The sequence below is a fragment of the Homalodisca vitripennis genome, chromosome 1 (assembly GCF_021130785.1).
Source record: "Homalodisca vitripennis isolate AUS2020 chromosome 1, UT_GWSS_2.1, whole genome shotgun sequence".
NCBI lineage: Eukaryota > Metazoa > Arthropoda > Insecta > Hemiptera > Cicadellidae > Homalodisca > Homalodisca vitripennis.
In genome coordinates this window covers 71,590,723-71,615,453 of record NC_060207.1, presented here as the reverse complement: position 1 = coordinate 71,615,453, position 24,731 = coordinate 71,590,723, and the positions used below count along the sequence as shown (strand labels likewise).

The window sequence follows — 24,731 nt, the reverse complement described above, 5'->3', positions numbered from 1 at the left end:
GTTTGGATAAAAATGAATATGAAAATATTGCAAACTAATTGAACCAAATTTTCTACAAACGATTAAATAGGCCATTGTAGAAAACAAACAAAAGTTTAATAAATAAACATAATGTAACCGTAACCTCCTAATTTCTTATGTATGTACTATCTACTTACATAACAACTGGTAACTTCCGATCACATAAAAATATATTTTCTCAAATAAAAATAATACACCATTACACGACGAACTCATCCTCTTTCTCTGAAAAAATATGGTGACCAATTAGAAAGGAATTAAATTAATTTCCAAACATTTTTACTGATCACGTAATCCACAATCTTAACACGTAAATAATGTTCAAAACTAATTGACGGTTTTAGAGTTAACATGCTATGGTCTCACAATGGACACTGTGGTTGTCCATGAAGTAGTGAAGGCTACTGCACAGGAAAGTTTTTAACGCTGAAAATCATAGATAACAGGAATCACAATACACAAAGATTACCACAAATTAACATTTATCTTTCAATTATTAAAAATCATAGTTACTTTTTGATTTGCACACCCTAAAACCATATATATTTTTGTTCCGGAGGACAAGCAGAATACATTTTAAAAGTTGACATTTTGATTGGCTACTTCTCGGTTGTTAACCTCACTAATACCATAAAAATAGCAGAACTAGTGATGTGGGCCGGGAATATTTGAAATGGGAGGGAACTTACAAAATGGGAATTTTAGTGGGGGAAATAATTCTTTAGTCCGGGAAGTTTTTCAAAAATTGAGAATTTATGACAATTTGTACATTATGAATGTTTCAACACTTACTAACAGTTAAATAACCTTAAAACTTGGTTAAATAAATAAATTCATCCAAGAATTATCATTCCATTCATTTATTTCCTGTGTAAACTGTATCCTGGGAATTTAAAAAACTAAGTGGGATTTTGATTCCTAAAGCATTATTAAAACCTCAAGGATTAAAAACAATCCATTTTTAACAAGTATTTTCTCTTTGAACACATGTCCAAACATCCTAGGTCTAAAATATCCAATAACTACTTATTTTTATAAATGTACTGTTTTTTATGGTTTTTTTTTTCAAAAAAGAAAAAACTGTCTTTTGTCTTACACAGCAGTGAAAATAACATTTCTTTCTTACAACGGGAAGCTCATGAATGCTTGACCTCCAAAAGAGGAATTAAACAAAGAATCAAGCAAGCAGGAGAATAATGCAGAGAAGGAGGATAAGAGGATGAAGAAATTCTTGAGATTGAAGAAGATGAGATCGAGTCAAGTACTGATGATGAGTTTTTCCGATTTGGAAATGTAGAAGAAAAGGAGAAGGATCAAGAAGATTTAATTGACATTGACTAAGGGACTTTTTACATGCTAGTTATTTTTCTGATGTTTTATTGCATAAATAATAACATTTTTAAACATATAAGAATTTTTGTGTAGAATAATATTGCACAGTTATCACATTAACCTATAATTTCAGTGATTTCACTTTTAAAATAATAAATTCCTAGGAATTTTATTCTAATTTCATTTTGTATGTTAGTTTTCGAGTTTGATTTAACCATATAATTACTGATTGTACCTATTAATTTGAAGCTGTTTTGGCTATCTTGGTAATTGATCATAAATTCCCAGGAATTTATGCATTTTGTGAATATTGCGGGCAATATTTCTTGGAAAAATTACCTCAATTTTAAATTCCCGGGAATTCACATCATGATTAACGATTCTATAGTTTGAAATACTGTTATGTAATTCACTTCACCACTCTGTTTTTTATTGTGCGGTAGTTTAGATTTTCAGAAATATCAATGATTTGATTGTCATGATGGCCGCTTATTATACTGCAACCAGCAACAAAAATTCATTTAACTACAATAGCACAAATGTAACAATAATGATTTTGTTGTTGGTTAAGTGCATGTTTCACAATTGACTTCAGATTTATTTATACAGGATATTTCAAAAAGAACTTTACAACTTTGAAATTTCATATAAATTTATTCACAAAAGATACAGTGCTGGTTTTAGTTTTCTATTAAAGAGAAACAGATTACGTTTCTTTTACCTTAAACTAAAGATGTTTTATATGGCTTCTGTTGGTTATCCTGCAGACATCCCATCGGAAGTCGATTTCTTCCCAAACTCTCACTAGCATTGCAGGTGTAACTTGCTTACCTGTGGCGTATATTCTTGCTCTAAGTTACGGTAGAGTGGTGGACAAAGAAGGTACATACACCATATCCTTGACGAAATTCCAGAAGAAAAAGTTTTGCGGTATCAGGTCTGGGAAAAGTGAACCATATGTCATGCAATTGGAGCAACACGGCCAATCCATTGATCTGGAAAGCAGTCATTGAGTAATACCCATAAGTTAGTCAGATAGTGTGGTGATGCACAATCTTGGATGAATTAAATATTTTGTTCTTAGCCATCCTCATCGATCTGTGGTACCAAACATTTTACAATATATCGAGGTGCATAATCCCGTTGATGTATCTATCTTGAAAAAACCTTATATTTTCTTCTTGCTCAACACACAAAACATGTTCAGCTTAGTGCTATCACGATCATGTTGCAATTTTTCATGTGGATTTTCACTGCCCTAAATCCTACAGTTATGTGTGTTAGCCTTGCCACTTAAATAAAAAGTTGACTCATCAGAAAAGATTATGTTGTTCAAGAAATGTTCATCATCATCTAATCTATTTAACATATCCGCACAGATGTTCTTTTTGGGAGTCATATAATTCTCTGGTATCCTTGGAGTTGATAAGATACGCCCTTATACATTTTTTCATACTTTTAGATATGGCAGGACAGTTTAACCATATATGGTCCGCTGATTCTTCTGCTTCTCAGAGTCTGCATTCTTGAGTCTAAGACCCACTTTCACCAGATGATTGTAAAGTGGGCCATGTCCTGTCAACATTCATAAAACATCCATAATATCAATCTAATTTCCTCCTTACTTTGTTCTAGGATAGTTGGCTACCCTTTAGCATAAGGAGAGACAACACATTTTAGATTGTCTTAGTCCAGAGACCCTACTCTAGTTTAAAAGTCTAATGGGGATCCCTGGGAATGAAAGAGCTGATGCCCTGGCCAACAGGGGCTCAGCGTCAATTATTACAGGCCCTCAACCGTTTTGCAGTATTTCAGGTGTGAATCCTTTGGGGCTGTCTCGAAATGGGTTCGCGCTGAACATGAGAGAAGGTGGAGGTTGCATCCGAGCATGAGAATGAGCAGAATGGTACTACAGTCGCCTTCCTCCAGAGTGGCGTCTGACCTTCTCTCATGAAATGGATGTCTTCTCGGGTTATAGGGCTGATCACAGGACATGGTCACCTGAGGAAGCATATTCACTGAGTCGGCATCCTTCAGGGTGATCCACTCTGTAGAATGTGTGATCAGCAGGATGAAACTGCTGCACATTTGTTCTTTGATTGTCCTACTATAGCAAGAGAGTGGTATTCCATCTTTGGTAGTTTGGACAAGGGTGGTGAATTTACCCAGGAGGACCTGATAGGTTGTTTTTGGCGGTTTGTGAAACTGCTGAAATCATAGACTACAAGGCCTCATGGTGTGCTTCCGGGGTGCGCAAAAGGCCCTTGAGGCTTAAGTGCATGGCAGTAGGCCGCCCTATAGAAGAAGAAGAAGAGGGGTCTAATTCTCTTTCCCCAATCTTTTACGAGAGCTTTGCTATAGGAGAAAGCTACTCCATAGCCTGGCTCAGGCCCTACCATAAGGGATTCTGTACCTATTTTGGCAAGGGTATCTGCTTTTTCGTTTTCATGAATGCTCTCGTGGCCTGCCACCCAACCAAGTGTAACTCTGTTCTTCTTTACTAGCTCCACTAGAACATTGTTACGTTCCCATACTGCTTTAGAGCAGGTGTCAAGTGCCTTTAGTGCAGCCTGGCTATCAGAGAGGATTAAGTATTTTGCCCCTTTTGGCCTCATTTGTATGAGTCTTCTGGTGCATGATTCTATTGCCATGAATTCTGCTTGGAAGACCGTGGCATGTTTTCTAGGAGCACTGCTAAGTTTACTCCTGGTCCGTATATTCCAAATCCTGCCCTAGAGTAAAGGCGTGATCCATGTGTGTAAACTTCTGGAGTTGGTAGGTGTCCTCATTTCTACGTTTTCCCCATCTTCAGTGGAGACTAGATATGGTTTTTCAAAGGAGTATTTCTTTACTGTACTTTCTGATATGTAGGTTATCATTACTACCTCAGAAAATTCCTGAATCATTCTCATGTGCCATTCTGAGGAGGTAGGCCTAATCATGGTTTTACTCACAACCTACCCCAGAAGGGTATAATCTAGAACTGCTTAAAGTGCTAGAGTTGAACAGGAGTTCATTACCCCTGTGATGCTTATGCAAGCTAACCTTTGAAGACTGTAGCCTCTTAGCAGCTTTTATTTGTTCTACTTTCAGCCACCACACTAAAGCAGCATGTGTGACTATTGGTTTTATGATGGCTTCGTAAATCCAATAAATCATTTTGTGTTTCAGTCTCCATTTCAGTCCAAAGAGGCTTGTACAAGCCATGAGTGCCTTTGGCGCATTTTATAATTTTTTTTTTTTCGATATGAGGGTTACATGTTAGCCTTTTATCTAGAACTACTCTTAGATATTTTGACTATCTCAGAATGTTTTATTCTAATACCTTCCAGAACAACGTGTACAAGCTAGAACTTTCTTTTCATGGTAAAGGTTATTATCCTTTTTGATGGGATAATCTGTCAACCTTCTGTTCCAGCATGCCTTTATATTTTCCCTTAACCATGAGCACCACGTTGTGAGCACAAACAACATTGTAGACTTATTCCCCTTTCTTCTGCTTTTATTAAAAGGTCTGTGATTGTGGCCGATTCATCCCCGAACTTTGCTGTTATTTTTCAGCATTTCAGGAGGACTACTATCCACTTGACAGCATCTGGAGGAACACTAAACCGTTCCTGTACTGGTTCCATAAAGACGCTGACTAAGGCTTCCTTTTCTATGAAGGCGTTCTTCACCGCTTCCACTAAGCTATGGAGAGCGGTGGTAGTGGTATGCCTTTAATGCATATGTCTATTTATTTATTTTTTTATAGTTTTCACCATGAAGGAGGTTAAGGTAATAGGTCTGTACGAATTATGTTGAGACGAATCTCTATCCTTTTTCCACACAAACACCACAAGTGCCATCCTTAAGTTCTTTGGAAGAAATCCTAGGGCATAGCTGCTTCTAAACAAAATAACAAGTGTATTTAAGAGAATGTCCAGCCTCTCTTGTAGAAGGGCGGGCAGGCTCCATCCGCCCCAGGAGGATTAAAGGGCTTGCAGGACATTATTGCCCATTTAATCCTTTCTGACGTAAAGATTCTTTTTTATTGTTGTGAATTTGCAACCTCCTGACTGGATCTCTCCTTCGCCAAAAAATCCTTATTTCGAGTCGAGAGACTGCTCGGAAAGTGCGTCTTCTTTTTCTAATTCACTCTAGTGGACTACACACAAAGCAGCTATGGTGGGAAGGGCTGATTCGATGTGAACGTTAAATTTAGCTCCAATTCATCTTCCTCTTATGTGTTGAAAACTAAACACCATTTAATAGTAGCCTATTTTATATATAAGGAAAGTAAATTTTATATTTGGAAAATATACAAACATTTCTTGGAACTTATTACTTTTGTGATTTATACTTCAGGGTATAACTAACATCTGGGATACTTTTATGTCCTTTAAGGATACAAACCAAGAAATTAACTTGCTTATTCTTACACCTATCCTTCAGAAATGAAAAAACAATGAAATTTTGTTTTACCATGTGATGTCAGGACTAAGTAACTTTCTCTAATATACACAAATTAGGCATTTTTAGTGGTTCAATAAATACCTAGTATGGAACCATATATACCATAGTGAGTTTCTTAATGTACAGAACCACTTTTATTGAGAGTTATTGTGAGAAAAAAGTTTTGTTCTATTACTATTTAAAGCACCATACCTGTTATTTTAGTCTCAAAATTTTACGTCAGTACAATTTATTTTAGCAGCTCTGGTGGAAACATACATAATTATTCATCAAAATATATTATCACTGTAGGCTTTTTCTAATTTTTAGACTGGAGTCACAATGAGATGTGTTCCAGCATGGGTTGATAAAGTACAAGATCGAGAGAAGGTTGAACAATGGTAAGTTGTTTGAACATGATAGATTCATTTATCAAAACGTTTATATTTAGAACTTCATTTTTTATTTTAAATGATATCTTATCTTAATCAGGATTCATAATTTAAAACTGAATTTTTTTTCTTGCAAGAAACTACTGGCAAGGACTGACTACTGTACTGTTGAGGAGTAAATATTTAGATTTTTGATTGGATTGAATAATGGAAAAGACATTTTTTATACTTCCACATTAAATTTATTTAAAAAGCGCTTTCGCCGGTTAAGGAATCATCAGTTTGAATTGTTTACAGAAAAGAACATATTGGATTGAATAGCTGTATAATTTACTTATCTAAACAACTCAACATAATTTTTATTAAATCAATGAAAATTGTTTAGACCTAAAACTGTAACTGTTCTCTTGAAAAACTACATATTACATTATGATGTGGAGATTTCTTCTTATCTCTCCATCTTGTCCATGTTACCAAATCATATTACAATGTCCAGAAAAATTGATAAACACTGTATACAAAAAAATATGATTACAAATCTACAGTGAATAACAATGGCAGTGAACATTGAAGTGTTAGAAATTGCATATAAATAACTGTTGATATTAAAAAGTGGTGTTGCAGTATTTACGATTTGTGCTTCAACCCAGATGGCTCACAGTTGGTGGTGGCTGCAGGCCAGAGAGTCCTGGTCTATGATACCAGTAACGGATCACTCATACAACCTCTCAAAGGTGAGTGTTACAATGTTACTAGACATTATTGTGCTTCAACCCATTTTTCTTCGTCTGTTATTACACATTTAAGTAATTCTGCATCGTTGACCTCATTTAGTGATTACTAAGCAAATTCAAATTGCTGCTTTGTTTGATCAACACTGTTGCCACACATTTCATACCCTAAACATAAAAAAAATCATGGTATGAGCCAATTGATATACCAACATCAACGGCGACTTCTCTGATCATAACAAGGGGATCGTTCATAACCATTCTTCCACTTTTTTCACATTTTCATCAGTTGTTGATGTGCTGGGGTGTCCGGAGCGTTTATCATCTTCAATGTCTTCTCAGCCATCTTTGAAATGTTTATACCACTCGTAAACTCTTGTATTATTACTCATAGCATACCCAACATAGTCCCTTTGTTAATGTTTTCCACACTTTGTCACACTTTATTTAATCTTTCACATAAAATGTTATACAAATTCTCTGTATGCTTAACAAACAAAAATTGCAAAGTTCATAAAACATGTCTAACCTTAGCAGCTACCACTGAAAAATTAAACAACAAATACAGCTGGAAATGTTATTATACTTCATAAGCACGAGTACCAACATAATAAAAAATATCTTGACAATCGGAATCTTCAAACCAGTGAAACTGAAAAATTCCTATTACTTTTTGACCACACCTCATGTGGCTGTTTTTTAGTCTTTACTTTGTAGCTCTGTGGCTTATTCTTAACAAAGGAATACAAAAAGAGGAATCTCATCTTGATCCATTCCAAATGTTGCAGACCATGTAATAACATAAAAAGTAAACAAAAAATACCACAATGTTTGAAAGGAATTTTCAAACATTCATGAAAATGGTTATATTTAAAAAATATTACATGTTGTTTCCAGTACTCTTCATTGTTATATGATTGATTATAAGTTATATGATATTATAAAGTGGGGTTTCAGAATATATACATTTTAGTGGAAAAATCTAAGTACATGTAGTATTTGCTTCAGTAATAATTTATTGCTTGTAAGAAGCTTAAATATTTTTAGATGACATTTCAAGCCATTTTTACATTAAAAAGAAACAATATTGAGATTTAAACCAATATATTATCAAGGAAATATGTGTTCAACTACACCATTTGCAATGTAAAAAGTTTTAGTGATCGGCTTGTTTGTTTATTGCTGGGCATCAGACATCTTTGCATAGTTGCACCAGACACAGCAATGTATAAACATAGACATAGAAAATACAATATTCAGATAAAAATCATTCAAAAATTCATTATTTTATTGTGTATCTGCAGTTTTTCATATACAAAATACAACTGAAACATATTTTAGCAATAGTTTGTTTGCATTGTGTTTGAATACAAATACATAAATACATTGTTTTTAATTAAAATTCTATTACAAAAGTACATCCAATATTTGTGATGTACAGGCCATAAGGACTCAGTGTATTGTGTATGCTATGCCAAAGATGGGAAGAGGTTTGCGTCAGGGAGTGCAGACAAAACTGTCATCATCTGGACATCCAAACTGGAAGGAGTTCTCAAGTACAAGTGAGTACAGTAATCAGAATGATTTGAGGGGTTGGGAAGAATGTTAAAGAATGATGTTAGAATACAAATTACAAACTGTTCTGAGATAAATTTGTTAAATAAAATTAATAAGCTTATTTACATGAAATAAATAAACTCATCAAGAACAACATTTTGCAGCCACAGTGATGCAGTACAGTGTTTGGCGTACAACCCTGTAACACACCACCTCGTAAGTTGTGCAATCAGTGATTTTGCATTTTGGGTGGCGGAACAGAAAGCTGTCCAAAAGCATAAGACGAGCCGGGTGAATGCCTGTGCCTGGACTAATGATGGGCAGTACTTGGCACTGGGACTTGCAGCAGGGGTTGTCAGTATCCGCAACAAGGCGGGGGAGGAGAGGATACGAGTAGATCGACCAGGTGGTTCTGATGCTCCTGTCTGGGCCCTCGCCTTCAGCCCCAGCAAGTGAGTCTAACATTTTTTATAATCAATAGTTTTATATACTTCAAAATTATATTGTGATTTCGTTTGATGAGCTGATAATTTCATTTGAATTTGTCTCTTTAGGGAAGATAACTCAGAAATATTGTGCGTAACAGATTGGGGACAGAACATGTCATTCTACAACATAAATGGTAAAGTGGTAAGTTCATGATTGCTTCACTTATCACTTAAATATCTTATTAAACAAATTTACATTTGGTTGTATATTGAGGTGTCCAAAGTTCTTCCAATTTTGTAATAAGCTTTAATGAACCTTAATTAAATATTACTACTCAAAACAAGTGGATAACTCTGGAACTGATGGTTATTGTTTCAACATTACAAAACCATTTCACAAGATTAAAATTAATAATCATTGTATTAGCAATGTTAAAAAGTCATTCAAATAGTAGAATAATAATAGTCATAGAATAACAGAACATGAACTCAACTACAACAATATATACATACCTAAGAAAAAAGAACCTATAAATGAGCATATAGTGAACATTGAAAAATGCAGTTAGTCTTATTAATAAATAGTAACAAGAATAACAAGTAATTCCTCATTATCCATTATTTGTTGGTCAGGCTGGTAAAGAAAGAGCACTTGGGTTTGAGCCTCTGTGTGTGAATTACTTCAACCGTGGCGAGTACATCCTGGTGAGTGGTACTGACCGGACCTGTCACCTCGTGACTAGAGATGGTATAAAACTGGGCACAGTGGGTGACGAGCAGGCCTCTTGGGTGTGGTGCTGTGCTGCCAGACCCCACTCCAACTACGTGGTGAGTCACTGACAGTACCAAACTCTGAGTTGTTTTTGTTCTCATATTTCATGCTCCACAGCTTTTAGATAAACAATTTTCAAAATTGTGCATTCATCCCGATATTATAATGTTGTTTCTGGTTTGTATTCGATATACAGGGTGTTCCTGAACCCTATCAGTCTTGTGTGTACAGTTAGTGTGTATTATTTAGACAATTTAACTACAAATCCAACATCATCAAATTTATGAAAAGTCGGTTGATAAATTATGGAGAGAATAATTTTTAAAACACTTGAGTAGTAAATAATATAAAATGTCATTCTTGTGATAGTCACTCCACAGTAACCAGCTGTTTAAATTTAGCTGCTCCAATCATCTGATTAAAACATTTCAAGTTATTAAAACAAATTAGTTTTCTTGTTGTCTCAAATGAGATTTGAATGCAATAAATGTTTCAGGCACTTGGTTGTCAAGATGGGACCATCGCTTACTACCAGCTTGTATTCAGTACAGTGCATGGTTTGTACAAGGAGAGATACGCTTATAGGTAAATCCTGTGTTTAAACTCTATAATAAATTTTGTTTAACATTATATCTATATCTCAATGTCATCATCAGGATTCCCTCTCTAGAGGGATCCTTATGAACTAAAATTGCATGCAAAAGTCACTGATAGGTTTATGATGAAAAAACTGACACTGCTAGTGAAGTTAATATGAATTTTTGTTATGCTTAAGCCTTGTGAATTGTATAAATTTTAAGGTAAATAGTATATGTGTTCATGTATTATAAAATTCATCATCCTGAAAAATGAACATCTCCGCCATACATTTTGAATTCTAGTAAATCTAATTTTATTTCCTTCTCAACAAAGCAAGCTAAGAATAAATTACGGCCCACAATATTTGTCGAAAATAAGATACTGGACCAAGTACAAGAAACTAAATTTCTAGGATTAGTTATAGATGAAAACTTAACGTGGGATGAGCATGTAAATCTTGTTATGCGCAAAACATCAAGTGGCCTTTATGCTCTAAGAAGAATGGCACTATCATGTAACATAGAAACATTAAAATCTATTTACTACGCCTTAATCCACTCCCACATTTCTTATGGTATTTGTATATATGGCACAACAACAAAACGAAATATGGACAGAATCTTAATCCAACAAAAACGGGCCTTAAAGATTATGCTCCATTTGAAACAATCCGACTCTGTTAAACATATATTTTCAGAATTGAAGATTTTTACAGTGTATAGCTTATATATTTTTGAGACAATAAAATTCATACTTTTAAATAATAAAACTACAATAGGGAAAAATGTACATACATATAATACTAGATCACATCGACAAGTTGAACAACATAGATTGTGTTTTTTTCGAAAAGAAAACTTCTTTTAAAGGAAACAAATTTTTTGACTGTTTACCGCAAAATATTAAACAAGAGAAAAATCCGAACAAATTTCTTAAATCATTAAAAAATTTTTTAATAAAATCTGCATTTTACTCAACTGAAGAGCTACTTACTCTAAGAAACCATTGAAATACATTGTGCTTTTCCCCTTTTCGTTTTATTCAAAAGAAAATTGTTAATGACTACTCTAATAGAACAGGTATGAAAGTTGAAAGAAGGTGAAAACACTTAATTTTAATATTTTTTTATTTGTAGGCTCAATGTTTGTATGATTGTTTGTAAAACCTGTATTTAGAACTAATGTTGTTTCTGGCCCGAAGAAGGGGAAAACCCTAAACTAATCTGCACGAACCTAGTTAAGAATGTGTAATTTTGTGTATAAAGAGGTTCTTGTTTTCTGTTTTATCTCATTTGTTTTTATTGTTCACAGACATTGTAAATGTTTTTAAATTAAAACCAATTACTTTGTTGACACTATTTCTTGTACGATATGTACATTTTTATGAAAATAAAGATGTTTGATTGATTGATTGATACTGAAATCATCTTTTAAAATTGAAAAAAATACTACAAACCTCCAATTGCAGTGTGATAAAACAGTTTTACCACAACACTTTTACCAACTACCAGTTTTGTGCTTTTGATATAAAAGAATAATAATTAAATATCTTTGGTAATCAAAGAATTAAGAAAAGTCAAGTATTATTTTTCACTAGTTTTTCTTCCATTGAATGTAAACTTAGGCTTTTCGTAGAAGTTCTTTATCTTAAATTTATTAATAAAGTTAAAGATATAATCGTGGATCCCTTTATCCATTTCCAGAGGTGTAACTAATGGGAGTTTGGAGACTTCTAAACATATTGCTACAAAATAATAAATCTAAATAATAATCAAATCATAATTTAATGAACATAGGTAAATGAAGTAAAGAAGTCAGAAATAGTCTACAAGGCACCTAATAATGATAACTGTGATGCTTTAAACTTTTAATATTTCCTCAGGGAGGATCCTCAGATTTCTAGTAGTCTTTTAAACTCTCTTCCTCTTCTCATTACTGAATCCTGGTTATGCCTATACTTTACCAAGACTAGGATAGATTTTCAAGTAGCAGTTTCCATCTATGAAATGTTATCAACAACAAACATATAATAACTATCCACAAAACTTTAATTAGTTTAAGTAGCAGTCAATGTTTTATAATTTTTACTAATATACTTGAATATAAATAATCCAACATCATTGAATCCAAGTAGTCATCAAATGATGAAAAATAAAATTCTTTATCAAAGGGACATTATAAAAATCAGTCCCCCACGATGAAAAGCTCACTGTATAATTTGTTGTATTTGCTTAATTCTGATGTAGCAACATGATTTAGATATCGTTGGAAATATTCATATTCTGTATAGGCCTACGAGGTTTGTTTCTATCAGTAACAAAGCATCTATTTATCAGCTGCAAAATTATTAATTTTTGCCAATCTGCTCCATAAAAATATTTTTCCATAAAATTAAATATTATTCTAGAATATTTGTAGTTTATAACTGTTACAATTATGTTCAGTAACCAATAGAGTCATGTTTAAGATTTAGTAAATTGTGTTTCAGTGCTTGTAAAGAAAATTTTAGTTGAAAGCATTGTCTTCTTCTGAAGTCTATTTGAAATGTTAAATTTGTTTTCAAGGCTTAATCGGTAAAACAAAATTTACCAAATAAACTACTTATTATTGTAAACTTGTGAACAGGTAAATTACTGTGTAAGGATGAGATATTACATATATTTCCTTGGAATTTATAATTTAAATAGTAATAATTACATCATCAGTACCAAATACTTACTAATACTATGACATGCATTATTCTTCATTATTATTGCACCATTTAACATAATGTAACAAACCTTGTGCTTTCTTTAGAAACTGCATACAGTTTGCATGAAATTACTATTTTACACATTTGCTTTCCCAAAATGGCTTGCCACTTGGTAATTAATTAAGGTACTTTATTTAATGTGCAAGAAAAATTTAAAACAGTATGTTCAGAAAACATTTATCGATAAAAAATTTAATTTATTTAGTGATTAAAATAATCAGTAAGCATTTTGTTTCTTAACCTGAAGACAGTCACGATAACCTTTTAAATCAGCAAAAGTACCTTTTCTGCCCTTTGCAAAATGGTACAGCCATCAATACTTCTTGCTCACTGTTAGCATGTATGCTGCTAATGCTAAATGCAGTTACTGCCATTCTTTTGGCATCAAATAAATTAGTTACATCAGCGAAACTATCTTATCTGTAGAAATATGTTTCTGTACAATATGTACTAGTTCCATTTGCAGCAAAACCTAATAATTTTCTCTTACTTATTCCCATGTGAGGCAACAGATAATTGACCGAGTGAAACTGATAACTATCCATAAAGTCAGGAATAAAGATACTATTGATACTGTATCTTTCATATATCGCATGTAATACCACCTAAAGTTCTACCTTTCATATGAAGATTATTGGTTTAATTACACACCTGTATTATTTTAATAAAATAAGATTATTATTTTTTTCTATCTTCCAGGGAGAATATGACAGATGTGATCATACACCACCTTCTAACAGATCAGAAGGTTCGCATCAAATGTAGGGATTTGGTTAAGAAGATAGCCATCTACAAACATCGGCTCGCAGTGAGTTGTTATTTTAAAATTTAATGTTGAAATTCCTCCTACACAGTTATATCAGATTGAAATACCTTAATTCTTTTAGTATGTATTTTCTCTCTGTAAGTTTAGTAATGCCTTTTCAATTAGTATTTCAAAAGTTAGAAAGAAAGTTCCATAAAATGTTTAATTTCATTATTTGACAAATGAGCCAGTTAATAAGTATTACCATTTTAGTATTAAATGTAGAAATGTGGATTTGTAATAATCCAGAGAATAATTAATATGACAACTGGCATTGCTTCAGGTCCAACTGCCTGAGCGTGTGGTGATCTATGAACTGTACTCTGGTGAGCCGACAGGCATGCATTATAGAGTGAAGGAGAAGATAAACAACAAGCTGCAGTGTAATCTGCTTGTCGTCTGCACTGATAATTTGGTCCTATGCCAGGTACAACAGTCAACTATTGAATTTATCATCTTAAGAAGATATATTATGTTAAAGTTTAGAATGTTTTTGACACAAAACATACCTTCAAAAATGATTAGTAAATAAGAATTCTGTCTTCAAAACTAGTTAAGGAGGAAAAGGTACTTTTGCTGGTTTAAAAGGTTATTGTGGCTGTATGCAAATTAAGGTCAGGTATTCAGAATTTCAGGTCAGGTTTTCACATAACTTCAAAATTGGGTTGAGTTAAAAAATCATTATAAATTTGAATTGAGTTTTCCTCACGTTGTTTTAATCATTTTAAGAATTGAGTTAGTTAATATTTTTGGATGATCTAGCTCCTGTTGTTTTTAAGGATTTAAAAATGTTCTTTTTATGATGTGTTTACTAACTTTTTGTATCACTAAACAATGACAAATGTCCGGAAAAATCCTGTTTCCTTCACAATCCTTCCATCATCAAAAACAAACTTCAAACAAGGAATGTTCTTTTATTCTTGTTTCTACAGGTCTTGACGTTTGTCCGATATAAGTTTTTTCTATCCAAAGAGCACATTCTTAGTTTTTTGTGTTTGTTTTCTGTTTTAATTTGGTTTAAATAACTTCATACATTGTTGTCATTAAAAACACAAGGATATTTAATTTATAAATTATGATAAAAAATTTTTTCTGATGTACATTTTACATATGGCATAGCTACTGCAATGAGATGATCAGGGCTGTCTTTTTTTGTTAATTTGCGTGTAACTTTCATTTTTAGTTTTAGCTCGTTCAGATACTGTCAGTTACATGTCTTTCACTCTTCTTAACTTATCCTTCTAGTCTCTCGACTTGCATAAAAAAGTGGCCTATTAGCGAGGAGTCTCAACTAAATCACATCAGTGAAGAGTAATTCTTGAGGGGTCAATAATAATTTACGATTGTAGAATTTTGTAACAAAGATGTAGAATAAATTAAAATATAATTATAAATTTTTAAGTCGAATTTAAATTTTTTGGTTCACCATTATTATTTTACCAAAACCTATCAAAATCTTAGAAATGAATTACTTGTTCTGATTGAGCTCATTTGGAAGAATACAATACCAACAATTGATTGACCTTATTAAATAAATGTTTGAAGGTGATTTTTTGAAATCAATAGTAAGGTTTAATAACTATAACATTTTGTTAAGTTTTTTAATTACCTTCTTTATTGAAAAACAAATATATTTTTTTAATGATAGTTTTAAAACAGCTTTTTTCATCAGGTTTTATTAATACATTGCACTGTCTTGCTTGTAGAACAGCCAATTAATGCTGTAATAGTTTATCACAAATTTTCTTTGGCACCAAAATCTTATTGTTGATTGGTATGGTAATTTAATAATGCTCTGGATGTAATTTGTAGTCATTAATGAATAAAATAATATATGATAGTGTGTTAATAGTAATATGATTTTGTATTTAAAGTTGGTTTTTAATAATAATACAAATACTTTGTCCAATCTAGGCCAACTTATAAAAGTTTTTGTACATATGAAAAAATAAAATCCATAAATTGTTGCTAACAGGAAAAGCGACTACAAAGTTTGATGTTTGATGGTACCAAAGTGCGAGAGTGGGTAATGGAGTCTCCTATTCGCTACATCAAAGTGATCGGGGGCCCTGCAGGCAGAGAGGGCCTATTGCTAGGTCTACTCAGTGGACAGGTACACTACATTACAATTAAACATTAGTTTTTACAAGAATTTAAAAATTGTGAGATGTTTAAAGCCTGTTTATAAATAAAAAGTATGAATAGGTTTACATAAATTGGGTTATGCAAACAGCATCTCAAAAAAAGTCTTTTTCTAAAGTTATACAAAAATTAATTTTTGGTAAAGTGAAGTTGAAAATGTGATAGAAATCCAGTATGAAACTCTAATAAATGAGTTCTCCAAAAAACCATAATTTAAATATTTTTAATCCACTATTTGTAAGAATATAATTGAAAACTATAGGGATCCAAATTATGTCTCTAGTAAAACAAGAAGTCACTAATAATTTGGGAGCATTGAAAGGAAATGTCTATTCTGTAAAAGGAGAAAGTTTGTCTCAGGTTTGGTACTAGTATAGACATACAGGTGTGCTTTAAGAGGAAGATTCTCTGTAACTTAAATCCAAATAATAGCCTTGCTACATTCTTTATACACTTGTATAGTTTATTATATCACTGTAATCTCTTGTATGTTCCACAGGTGTTGAAGATATTCTTGGACAATGCGTTCCCTGTTCCGCTGGTGCGAGCAGGGTCAGGTATCCGCTGTCTGGACTTGTCAGCCTCTCGTCGTCAGCTAGCGGTGGTGGACGAGGGAGGACTGTGTTCTGTCTACAACACCCTCACCCGCCAGCTGCTGTACTCAGAGCCAGGAGCCAACAGTGCAGCTTGGAATTCCAGTTGTGAGGACATGCTGTGCTTCTCCGGCAATAACAGCCTCAGCATCAAGGCTGCCGACTTCCCTCTGCATCAGCAAAAACTTATGGTAACAAACGGTATAGTTCAAATAAGTTTAGACTCATATATTTCTTTATTTTTTATTACTATATAACTGAAAAAGTCTTATCATTCCTTTACATACATTCTTAGATAAGTATATAAAATATTAAAAGTTAGACAAATAATGTGTCATTAATAAACGTCATTTATAAAGTTAATTTTATATTGTTTGATTTACAAAAAACATACTTTATAAGTGCTTAGTTATTTTGACCCATTCAAGTATTTGAATTCATGGAAAAAATAGCTCAGTGAAGAACATTTAGTATACGTATGATCCTTATGTATTTGGTACTTTTAAGATTTTTTCTTGTCATTTATTTTATAAATTTTTTGATTGTTATAGTATATATTTTTGTTTTGTTTTCCTGTTTACTTAACAACTTTCTTATTGTATTATTTGAAACATTTTTTATTTCTTATAAATTTTATTGTGATTCTTGTTAAATATTTTTTTTATATATTAATGCTAGATTTGTTTTGATTGTATTATTTATAATTGATGATATTCATTGCTCACAAGGCTTAAAGACAATAAATGTATTATATTCTATTCTATTATAAATGAAATTGTGTTTTATTTTATTCTTAAGCCTTACACATATTCATTTTTTGCAGGGATTTGTAGTGGGGTTCTGTGGTTCAAAAATATTCTGCCTGCACGTCTCCACCATGGCCACAGTAGAGGTACCACTCTCTGCTCCAATGTACCAGTATTTAGAGAAGAAACAGTTTAGGTAATCAGCACAGAATTCAGTAATGTTTATTATATCGATTTACATTTTCAATACATGAACATTCTTAGCTACAGGCAATCTGTAGGATACTCAGGATTATCCTGGCTCTGAGTCACTTCCTTTTTATAAATTGACGTCACAAGTTGTCTTTATCTAGATAAATGTCTAGTAAATCTAACTTGTAGCTATAAGGACTGAAATCTTTCAATCCAATGTTAAAAAATATTATGAATTTTATAAAATATTATTAAGCAGCAGAACAACTCTGACTCTTTCAAAATGTAAGACAGTCAATGTTATGAAAAGCTCAGCTTTGCATCAATACTGGAAAACATTTTGAACATTTGCTGTAATGATAATTTTTTCACTTTCTTATTTGTATTTTGTGGATCTTTGATGTGCTATTATGAAGGAAATAAGGATTTGTTTCAGCATCTTTGAGTTTTTTGGTCAAAACTCAAAAGGCAATACAACATATTGCTTACAAAGAGGCGTTTTACAAATTCTCAATTTTTCTCGGAAACGAAACATTTGCGAACCCATGTGTATTGGACAAAAATGCCTGTATTTACATCCCCTATCAACCCTGAAAAAAATGCTCACTTTTATCAGAATTATTCTGTATACTTAAAAACAGAGTTGAAGTACCTCAGTGTCATCTTGTACATAGGTTTAATTAGATAACACATCTTATTAAGAAAATTACCATTTACCCCAAGCAATAAATCGCCTATTGGTGATTAACACGGTTCCGCTGCTAAAAATTAAGTAATGTATGTTGCTAAGGCTATTTTTTTTTATTAGTAATACACTTACCAATTTAGTTGTTGTGACACCGGGTGGTTACCGAAATGGGTTCATCAAACACCAAAAGAGCCGAATTTCGCCATTTTGAAAACGTGCAGTAGATCTACCGCACACTGCTCCTGGGCAGTCTCTCTTCGAAGCGCGCACAGTTTTCCTTATTGTTTAGAAAAACAGACCACTAACGATTGTTTATAATAATACTCGGAACAATCACTTAGTATAACCTAAAAATATATTGAGAAAAAACACTAAAAACTACTATTTACAACCCAACCATCCTCCCCAAGGTAGGGCGCTCATTAGTCATGGAATTCGGTCACGAAACAATGTGGGGACACACTAACCCAGGCTGTCCATTGCACATATCTAAACACTGCCACATCCACCGTATCCTTTCTTGCCATTTGCATAGCATACTACTAGCACCTCTTTTGTTACTTCTCTTTCCACAAGCCAACTTTTCTGTAATCCGTGAGGGTACATGGGGACGCGGCGGCGCTCAGATTCGAGGAGGCTCGGAACGTCGGGAGTAAGCCTTGTCAATAACCTCCAGACGGAAGTCCGTACAATGGCAATTTTGTTTTCCCACTTGATGTGCGAACTTGTTCGAATATAAGAGAATAGTGTGCAATTCACTAACATCATCTGAATTACGTGACAAAAATCTTTTTATACCGCCGCAGTGTTTTCCTTTCGCAATGATAATATGACATCATTGTGGTCACTGCGGTCCACGCCTTTCATAAAATGTTTGTATTGAACAATTGGTAGTGTTTTAGTCCTCTCCAAACCACCTCGATTAATTGAATTCACCAGACATTTTCAAATTCCGGTGGATATGTAAGAGACAACGCGTTTGTCTTTCCCATTTTGGCGACAACAACACTTTCGCGTAAGCGGGCGATGGTTTTTCAACACCCTTTTCAGGGTTTGCCATTTGACTTCAGAGGAGATACGTATTTTCTTCCAAGCCGAAGAGATCCAGTGCAATATGTATTCCTACGGAGCAGGCTTGAGGCAAGAGTAAACCATTATAATAATTAATCCATAAATAAACTGTGGCCACAATTGAGTTTCCTTGCATCACTTCAAAACAACATTGGCTGCATGCCCCTTACACCGTAATCATCTAAAACTCCGCAATACATAAAAAAAACGAAGTATTATGCCCATGGGGGTCCACACAAACTTGTAGCAGTTTGATCCGTACTTATGGAGTTTCCCTTTATATTTGCCTAAAGTACACCGTCCCCGTCCATTAAAACCATTCCCTCGTCAAATGCACAACTTTTTTTGAGGATATAAATTGAGTCATTTATCAGTTGAAGTAGTCAATTAGAAACTGTACTTTAGAACCTGTTGTTTGGGCACTTAGGGTACCTTCAAAATTAATCGCATCGCAAAATAAGCATGAATTTGTCCCTGGCCATATTTTGGGGAAGCACGTTGAAAACAGCTTTACAAGTTTTCCAATAGTCCCTTGTAATTCGCGGTAATTGTAAAATTCCCCATGTGCAGTAAGCAGAGACACCAAACGACATCGTTCTGGGACCTAGACAAAAGAGGGAACCATATGCGAATGGAGCTGGACACTGCAGAAGGTAAAGCGTACGTGCAGCATATGGAAGAGTGCTGCAGTGCAGCTGTCCCATGTGGCACGGTAGAGTAATGCGGCAGTGAGGGATGTGCACGGGTCAAGCAGACTTATGTGAAACAGCATGCATGCAGGAATGACACGGGTGCAATAAGGAGCATGAGCAGAGCAGAGAATCACTTAATCATGCAAGGGAGGATCGCATGAAGTAGACGCAGTGAGCCGCAAAGCAAGTCAACACCGGGGTAATTCGAGAACGGAAACAGGTATACTACGGGTAGAACAATGAAGCAAGACGAGACGCCGGCAGGCGTCCTAAAGCGCAATAGAGTGAAAACTACCTTTCCACATCCTCCCTTCGTCCGCCCTTCGACCCGCCACGTCAGATCCTATACTCCCCTGCTCCGTGGTACGCAACCAGCAACTTACAGTTATAGCGATAACACCTACAGAATAAATCGGCCCTAACCGCCTATCGGGGAAATTTTCATCTTCAGAAACATTGGAGTTGTTACGTGGCCGTAGTCCCTTTCAGGTCGAAACCTTTAAGGCACGGCAGCCCTTACTTTGTCCCTCTCCAAATTGCTCCAAGATCCCTTGCATCGTCGTCACCTGTACCCCCGCTCCTGCCCCTCGTCCTGTTTTCCCGTTGGTGTAAGGTCAAGAGCCGTCGGTCGCACCGGATTCACACTTCACATCCACCCTACTGAGAACACACTGTGGCTCCTCCCTCGTTGCTCGTAAGCACTAGGCCCAAAACACATTTGAATCCCCACGTAAATGTCTTACCATTATGGATACTGAGCCAGGGTATAAAGTAGTCCACATACAACACACCACGCGATATCTAATACGAATAGCCACAATGGCCCTCCAAAAAAATCACATCCACCACAACAAGAAAAAATGCTTTGGGTAATCTCATACGGCAAAAGTGGCCTTAACAACTTATTCCTCTTTTGAAAACGTTACATCTTCATACCTATAGTTTGAGGACTCCATTGTGGTGGTGCTTACGTCATAAGTCTGGGTCTTCGACCCTCTGACTCATCAGTCTCGTATTGTTTCAAACGTCGAGGTCCGGAAAGCATAACCAGTGACTACCAGGCGTATCGTCTTCATAATCAGAATCACTATTAGCCACAAACTGAAACGTCTATTCTGATTCCACTAGTTCCAGGAGGCAATCCATGTCTATTTGTATTATAAGAATAACAAACACTAAACACACACAACAAAAACGTAAAAATTTGAAGTAGTCTAAAAAACTAACCACAAAACGCAACTGAGAACTCGACCACAAAAACGCGTTAAAAGGTATATCCCCACGATCGGCAAAACGGAACAACCATACACGACGAGTGCTGAGAGCACACTGACTGGGTTTCTAGACATGGCGCGTGTGCAGTAAGAATCATACGTCATGCACGCGCTGCGCGAGGCAGCCGTGCAGTAATCTACCGCAACCGCATTGAACGTGTTAAAGTAAATGGTTGCACATTGTTTGTAAGCAAGTGGTGTGAGGACCTGTAGGTTGACACCTGACTTGTTGTATTTGACTGTGATCATGGCCTATCAACCTGTGGCGTGGGTGGCCAAAGAATGAAATTCACCTCGTAAGTAAATTCCCTAGACTGCAGAAACTTGCCAATCTCATCATTATAGGTACAGTGAGTAGCTGCCTTGGTACAGCATTGGACTGCTTTCTGAATTTCCTACCTGTTGATTTATGAGCAGGAAAATTTTTTATCATTATCCCTATCAGAATCTCTGATAATATAAGGGACATGTCAGTAGGTAAGAGGTGATGGTGTCTTGATTATACCCTTCACTCAAGTATTTCTTTAGATTGATTAGGATGTTTTTTCTTTCCAAGGAGGATTGAAAAGCTTTTTTTATGGATTGAGAAGGTAACTAGATTTAGTTCAAACATTTGCCATGTTCAGTGGTACAAAAATGCGTATCACTACATTTTAAGATCTGCAATCTGATCTCTTCCACAAGTGGATAACTAACTTAACAGATAACTAAAATCTTGGTTTAAATAAACATATCGTACCAAAGTGTTGTGATACACCTAGGAAGCTTTAGATAAGTTCTCCTTTGTCTATCAGACTACAGTTACTGCTACCATGGAATGTGTTTGTGAAAGTGTTTAGATCCATCACTACTGTTTGGAAATATTTTTACGAGATCTCAACATTGGGGAGTTTTTACTGGGTATCTATTTCAGGATATATCTATCTTTGAGCTCATGGCATACATCAGATGAAATTCTTAATGGTCATGGCTTATAAATTGGCTTATATTTTATTATCTTCAAGGTCCCACAAATTATAAGTTGGTATGTGCAAGAGGAAGCAGGGCTTATTTTGAGACACTTTCAAACAAAAAAAAGGTACTTTTCAGTGACTTTGTTTGCAAGTAAGTTGTTGATTAATATTCAGAGACTGTACAGCTGTATCTAGTTGAAATTGGAGAGGACAATTTTCTTTTATTAGGGAGTTGTTATCTTATGCGTGACATGGTAGTGAGTAGGTTACAGCACTTTATTAGACATTCAGAAATCTTGTAAGTATGGTAAGCATAAAAGACCTTAAAGGCTGACTTGCTTTGAGACATACAATTCACCTCTCTTAAATAGATCATAATAATTCATTAAAGTGCAAACTATATCCGCATTCTTATTCAAATAGGTACTAGTTTAATATGTTGATTGATTCTAGAGATGCATATGCAGTAGCCTGCCTGGGGGTTGCTGATGAGGACTGGAAGGCTCTGGCTCACTCGGCTCTGGAGAATCTTGATCTCAATGTTGCAACCAAAGCTTTTGCTCGTATCAAAGACCTAAAATACCTCGAATTGATCAATGACTTTCAGGTATTAATTTTTCCCAATGAATAAATACTTAATTCTTCTTAATGTTGAGTAAAAATGCAAATAAAACTTTTTTAATTCAATATTTCACAGGAGCGCCAAAATAAGGGTGAGAAAGATCGTGAAGTTTTTATCGGAGATCTTCTAGCATACAAGGGCAGATTCAAGGATGCAGCTCGGGCATTTCAGCGTTGCCAACATGAACACAAGGCTCTTGCAATGTACACGGATCTGCGCATGTTCGATCTCGCTCAGGTCAGTATCAGAAGAATTAATTAATGTAAGCTTAAAATATTTTTTCATTATTAAATTTTGTTTCTCAAATTTTTTTGTATCACAGGCCACACACGTTTATTCTCTTTGATGTCTTATTATGCTATAGGAGTTTCTTAAATTAATTAATTATTTTTGTAACTACCTACGTTGCTGGAGGAATCTGTTCAATAGATCTAGAAAGAGTTTTTCAGTCATAGATTAATTATATCCTTATCTATAGTCAATGCAACCTGACCAGTTACATGTTTAGTCTAGATTATTTGTGTATAGCCTGTATGGAAGATTTTACAGATACACATTATGACATAAAATACTCTAGTATAAATCATCTGTTTTTATTCAGGACTTCTTGGGTTCAGGAGACAATATTGACCGAAAGGCTTTGCTGCGTAAGAAAGCTGACTGGGCTTGTAACATTAATGAGCCACGGGCAGCTGCCGAAATGTACCTATCTGCTGGCGATACTCTCCGAGCCATCAATATCATCGGAGCAAATGGCTGGGTTGACATGTCAGTAATTTTTTAACAAGTTTTGAATCACTGGACTGTTTTTGTTATGCTTATTACATTATAACTGATTTATAAATAGGTTTTTTGATAAAATAATTAGGAAACTCAAACTTCTATAATGTTATGCTCTAAAAGAATGGCAGATATCTCTGGTTACAGTTTCCAGTGGTAATATTTTTTCACATAGCAGTCAACTGTTTATTTGTAATTAATTGATCGTTTAATACAGGTTGGTGGAGGTAGGTCGTCGGCTGGACAAGGCAGAGGTGGAAGCAGTGCGGGCAGTGGCGGGACATCTGCGGACAGCGGGACAACTGGCCCTGGCCTCGGAAATGTATCACAAGCTGGGTGAGCAGTCCAGTGTCGTGCAGTTACATGTGGAGGCCCGCCAGTGGACAGAGGCTTTTGCTCTCATTGATAGACACCCAGAGTACAGACACCTGGTTTGTGTGCCATATGCACAGTGGCTGGCAGAAAACGATAGGTTCATCGATGCCCAGAAAGGTAAATGTTTTATCTTAAATTATGGCTCTTTTAGTTGTATTATTGTTGAGTTGAACCAATTTACCCAATATCAATATAGAAAGTTTATTCAAGTTTATTACAAATTAGCGATCAATTCCAATTGTTGCAATCAATCCTTTCAGTTTCCACTTGATACAAGAAACTTTATAGAAATGTTTTTGACAATAAATAAATATAAATATAAGAATAAAATAAAAAGACTTCTTACAATCCTTTAATATTTCAACATAATGTTATATATATATATATATATATATATATATATATATATATATATATATATATATATATACACACACACAATATATAGCTTTTTGAGAACAACATTATGTTGAAATATTAAAGGATTGTACGAAGTCTTTTTCTTTTATTATTATATTTATATTTGTTTATTATCAAAAACATTAATTTAACATGTTTTTCAAAATATTTTATAGACTAATAGAAGTACAAACCTCAGTAAAAGATATACCAAATAACTAGTTCGGCCATCTATTTTAAACCTATCCAAGACTATTTTTTTTTACATTAATGTATATATATATATATATAGATATATTATATATATATATATATATATATATATATAAAACACAACATAAACATAAAACACAAACAAACATATGATGTGCAGAAAAATTTAAACCTTGAGGATTTTTATTT

General features: G+C 34.3%; 1 protein-coding gene across 1 annotated transcript in view; it reads left to right on the top strand.

The window, feature by feature from the left end:
- Positions 1 to 24,731, top strand: part of LOC124364277 (intraflagellar transport protein 122 homolog) — a 42,796-nt gene that overhangs the window by 1,999 nt on the left and 16,066 nt on the right. The window contains exons 2-17 of the mRNA XM_046819626.1: positions 6,118 to 6,188; positions 6,804 to 6,913; positions 8,352 to 8,472; positions 8,632 to 8,919; positions 9,022 to 9,097; positions 9,529 to 9,723; positions 10,164 to 10,252; positions 13,697 to 13,805; positions 14,086 to 14,229; positions 15,778 to 15,915; positions 16,444 to 16,728; positions 17,361 to 17,479; positions 22,607 to 22,760; positions 22,851 to 23,012; positions 23,377 to 23,543; positions 23,773 to 24,047. Of these exons, the coding sequence (XP_046675582.1) occupies positions 6,130 to 6,188; positions 6,804 to 6,913; positions 8,352 to 8,472; positions 8,632 to 8,919; positions 9,022 to 9,097; positions 9,529 to 9,723; positions 10,164 to 10,252; positions 13,697 to 13,805; positions 14,086 to 14,229; positions 15,778 to 15,915; positions 16,444 to 16,728; positions 17,361 to 17,479; positions 22,607 to 22,760; positions 22,851 to 23,012; positions 23,377 to 23,543; positions 23,773 to 24,047 (2,491 nt within the window). The 5' untranslated portion in view covers positions 6,118 to 6,129. The remainder of the gene's footprint in view (positions 1 to 6,117; positions 6,189 to 6,803; positions 6,914 to 8,351; positions 8,473 to 8,631; positions 8,920 to 9,021; positions 9,098 to 9,528; positions 9,724 to 10,163; positions 10,253 to 13,696; positions 13,806 to 14,085; positions 14,230 to 15,777; positions 15,916 to 16,443; positions 16,729 to 17,360; positions 17,480 to 22,606; positions 22,761 to 22,850; positions 23,013 to 23,376; positions 23,544 to 23,772; positions 24,048 to 24,731) is intronic.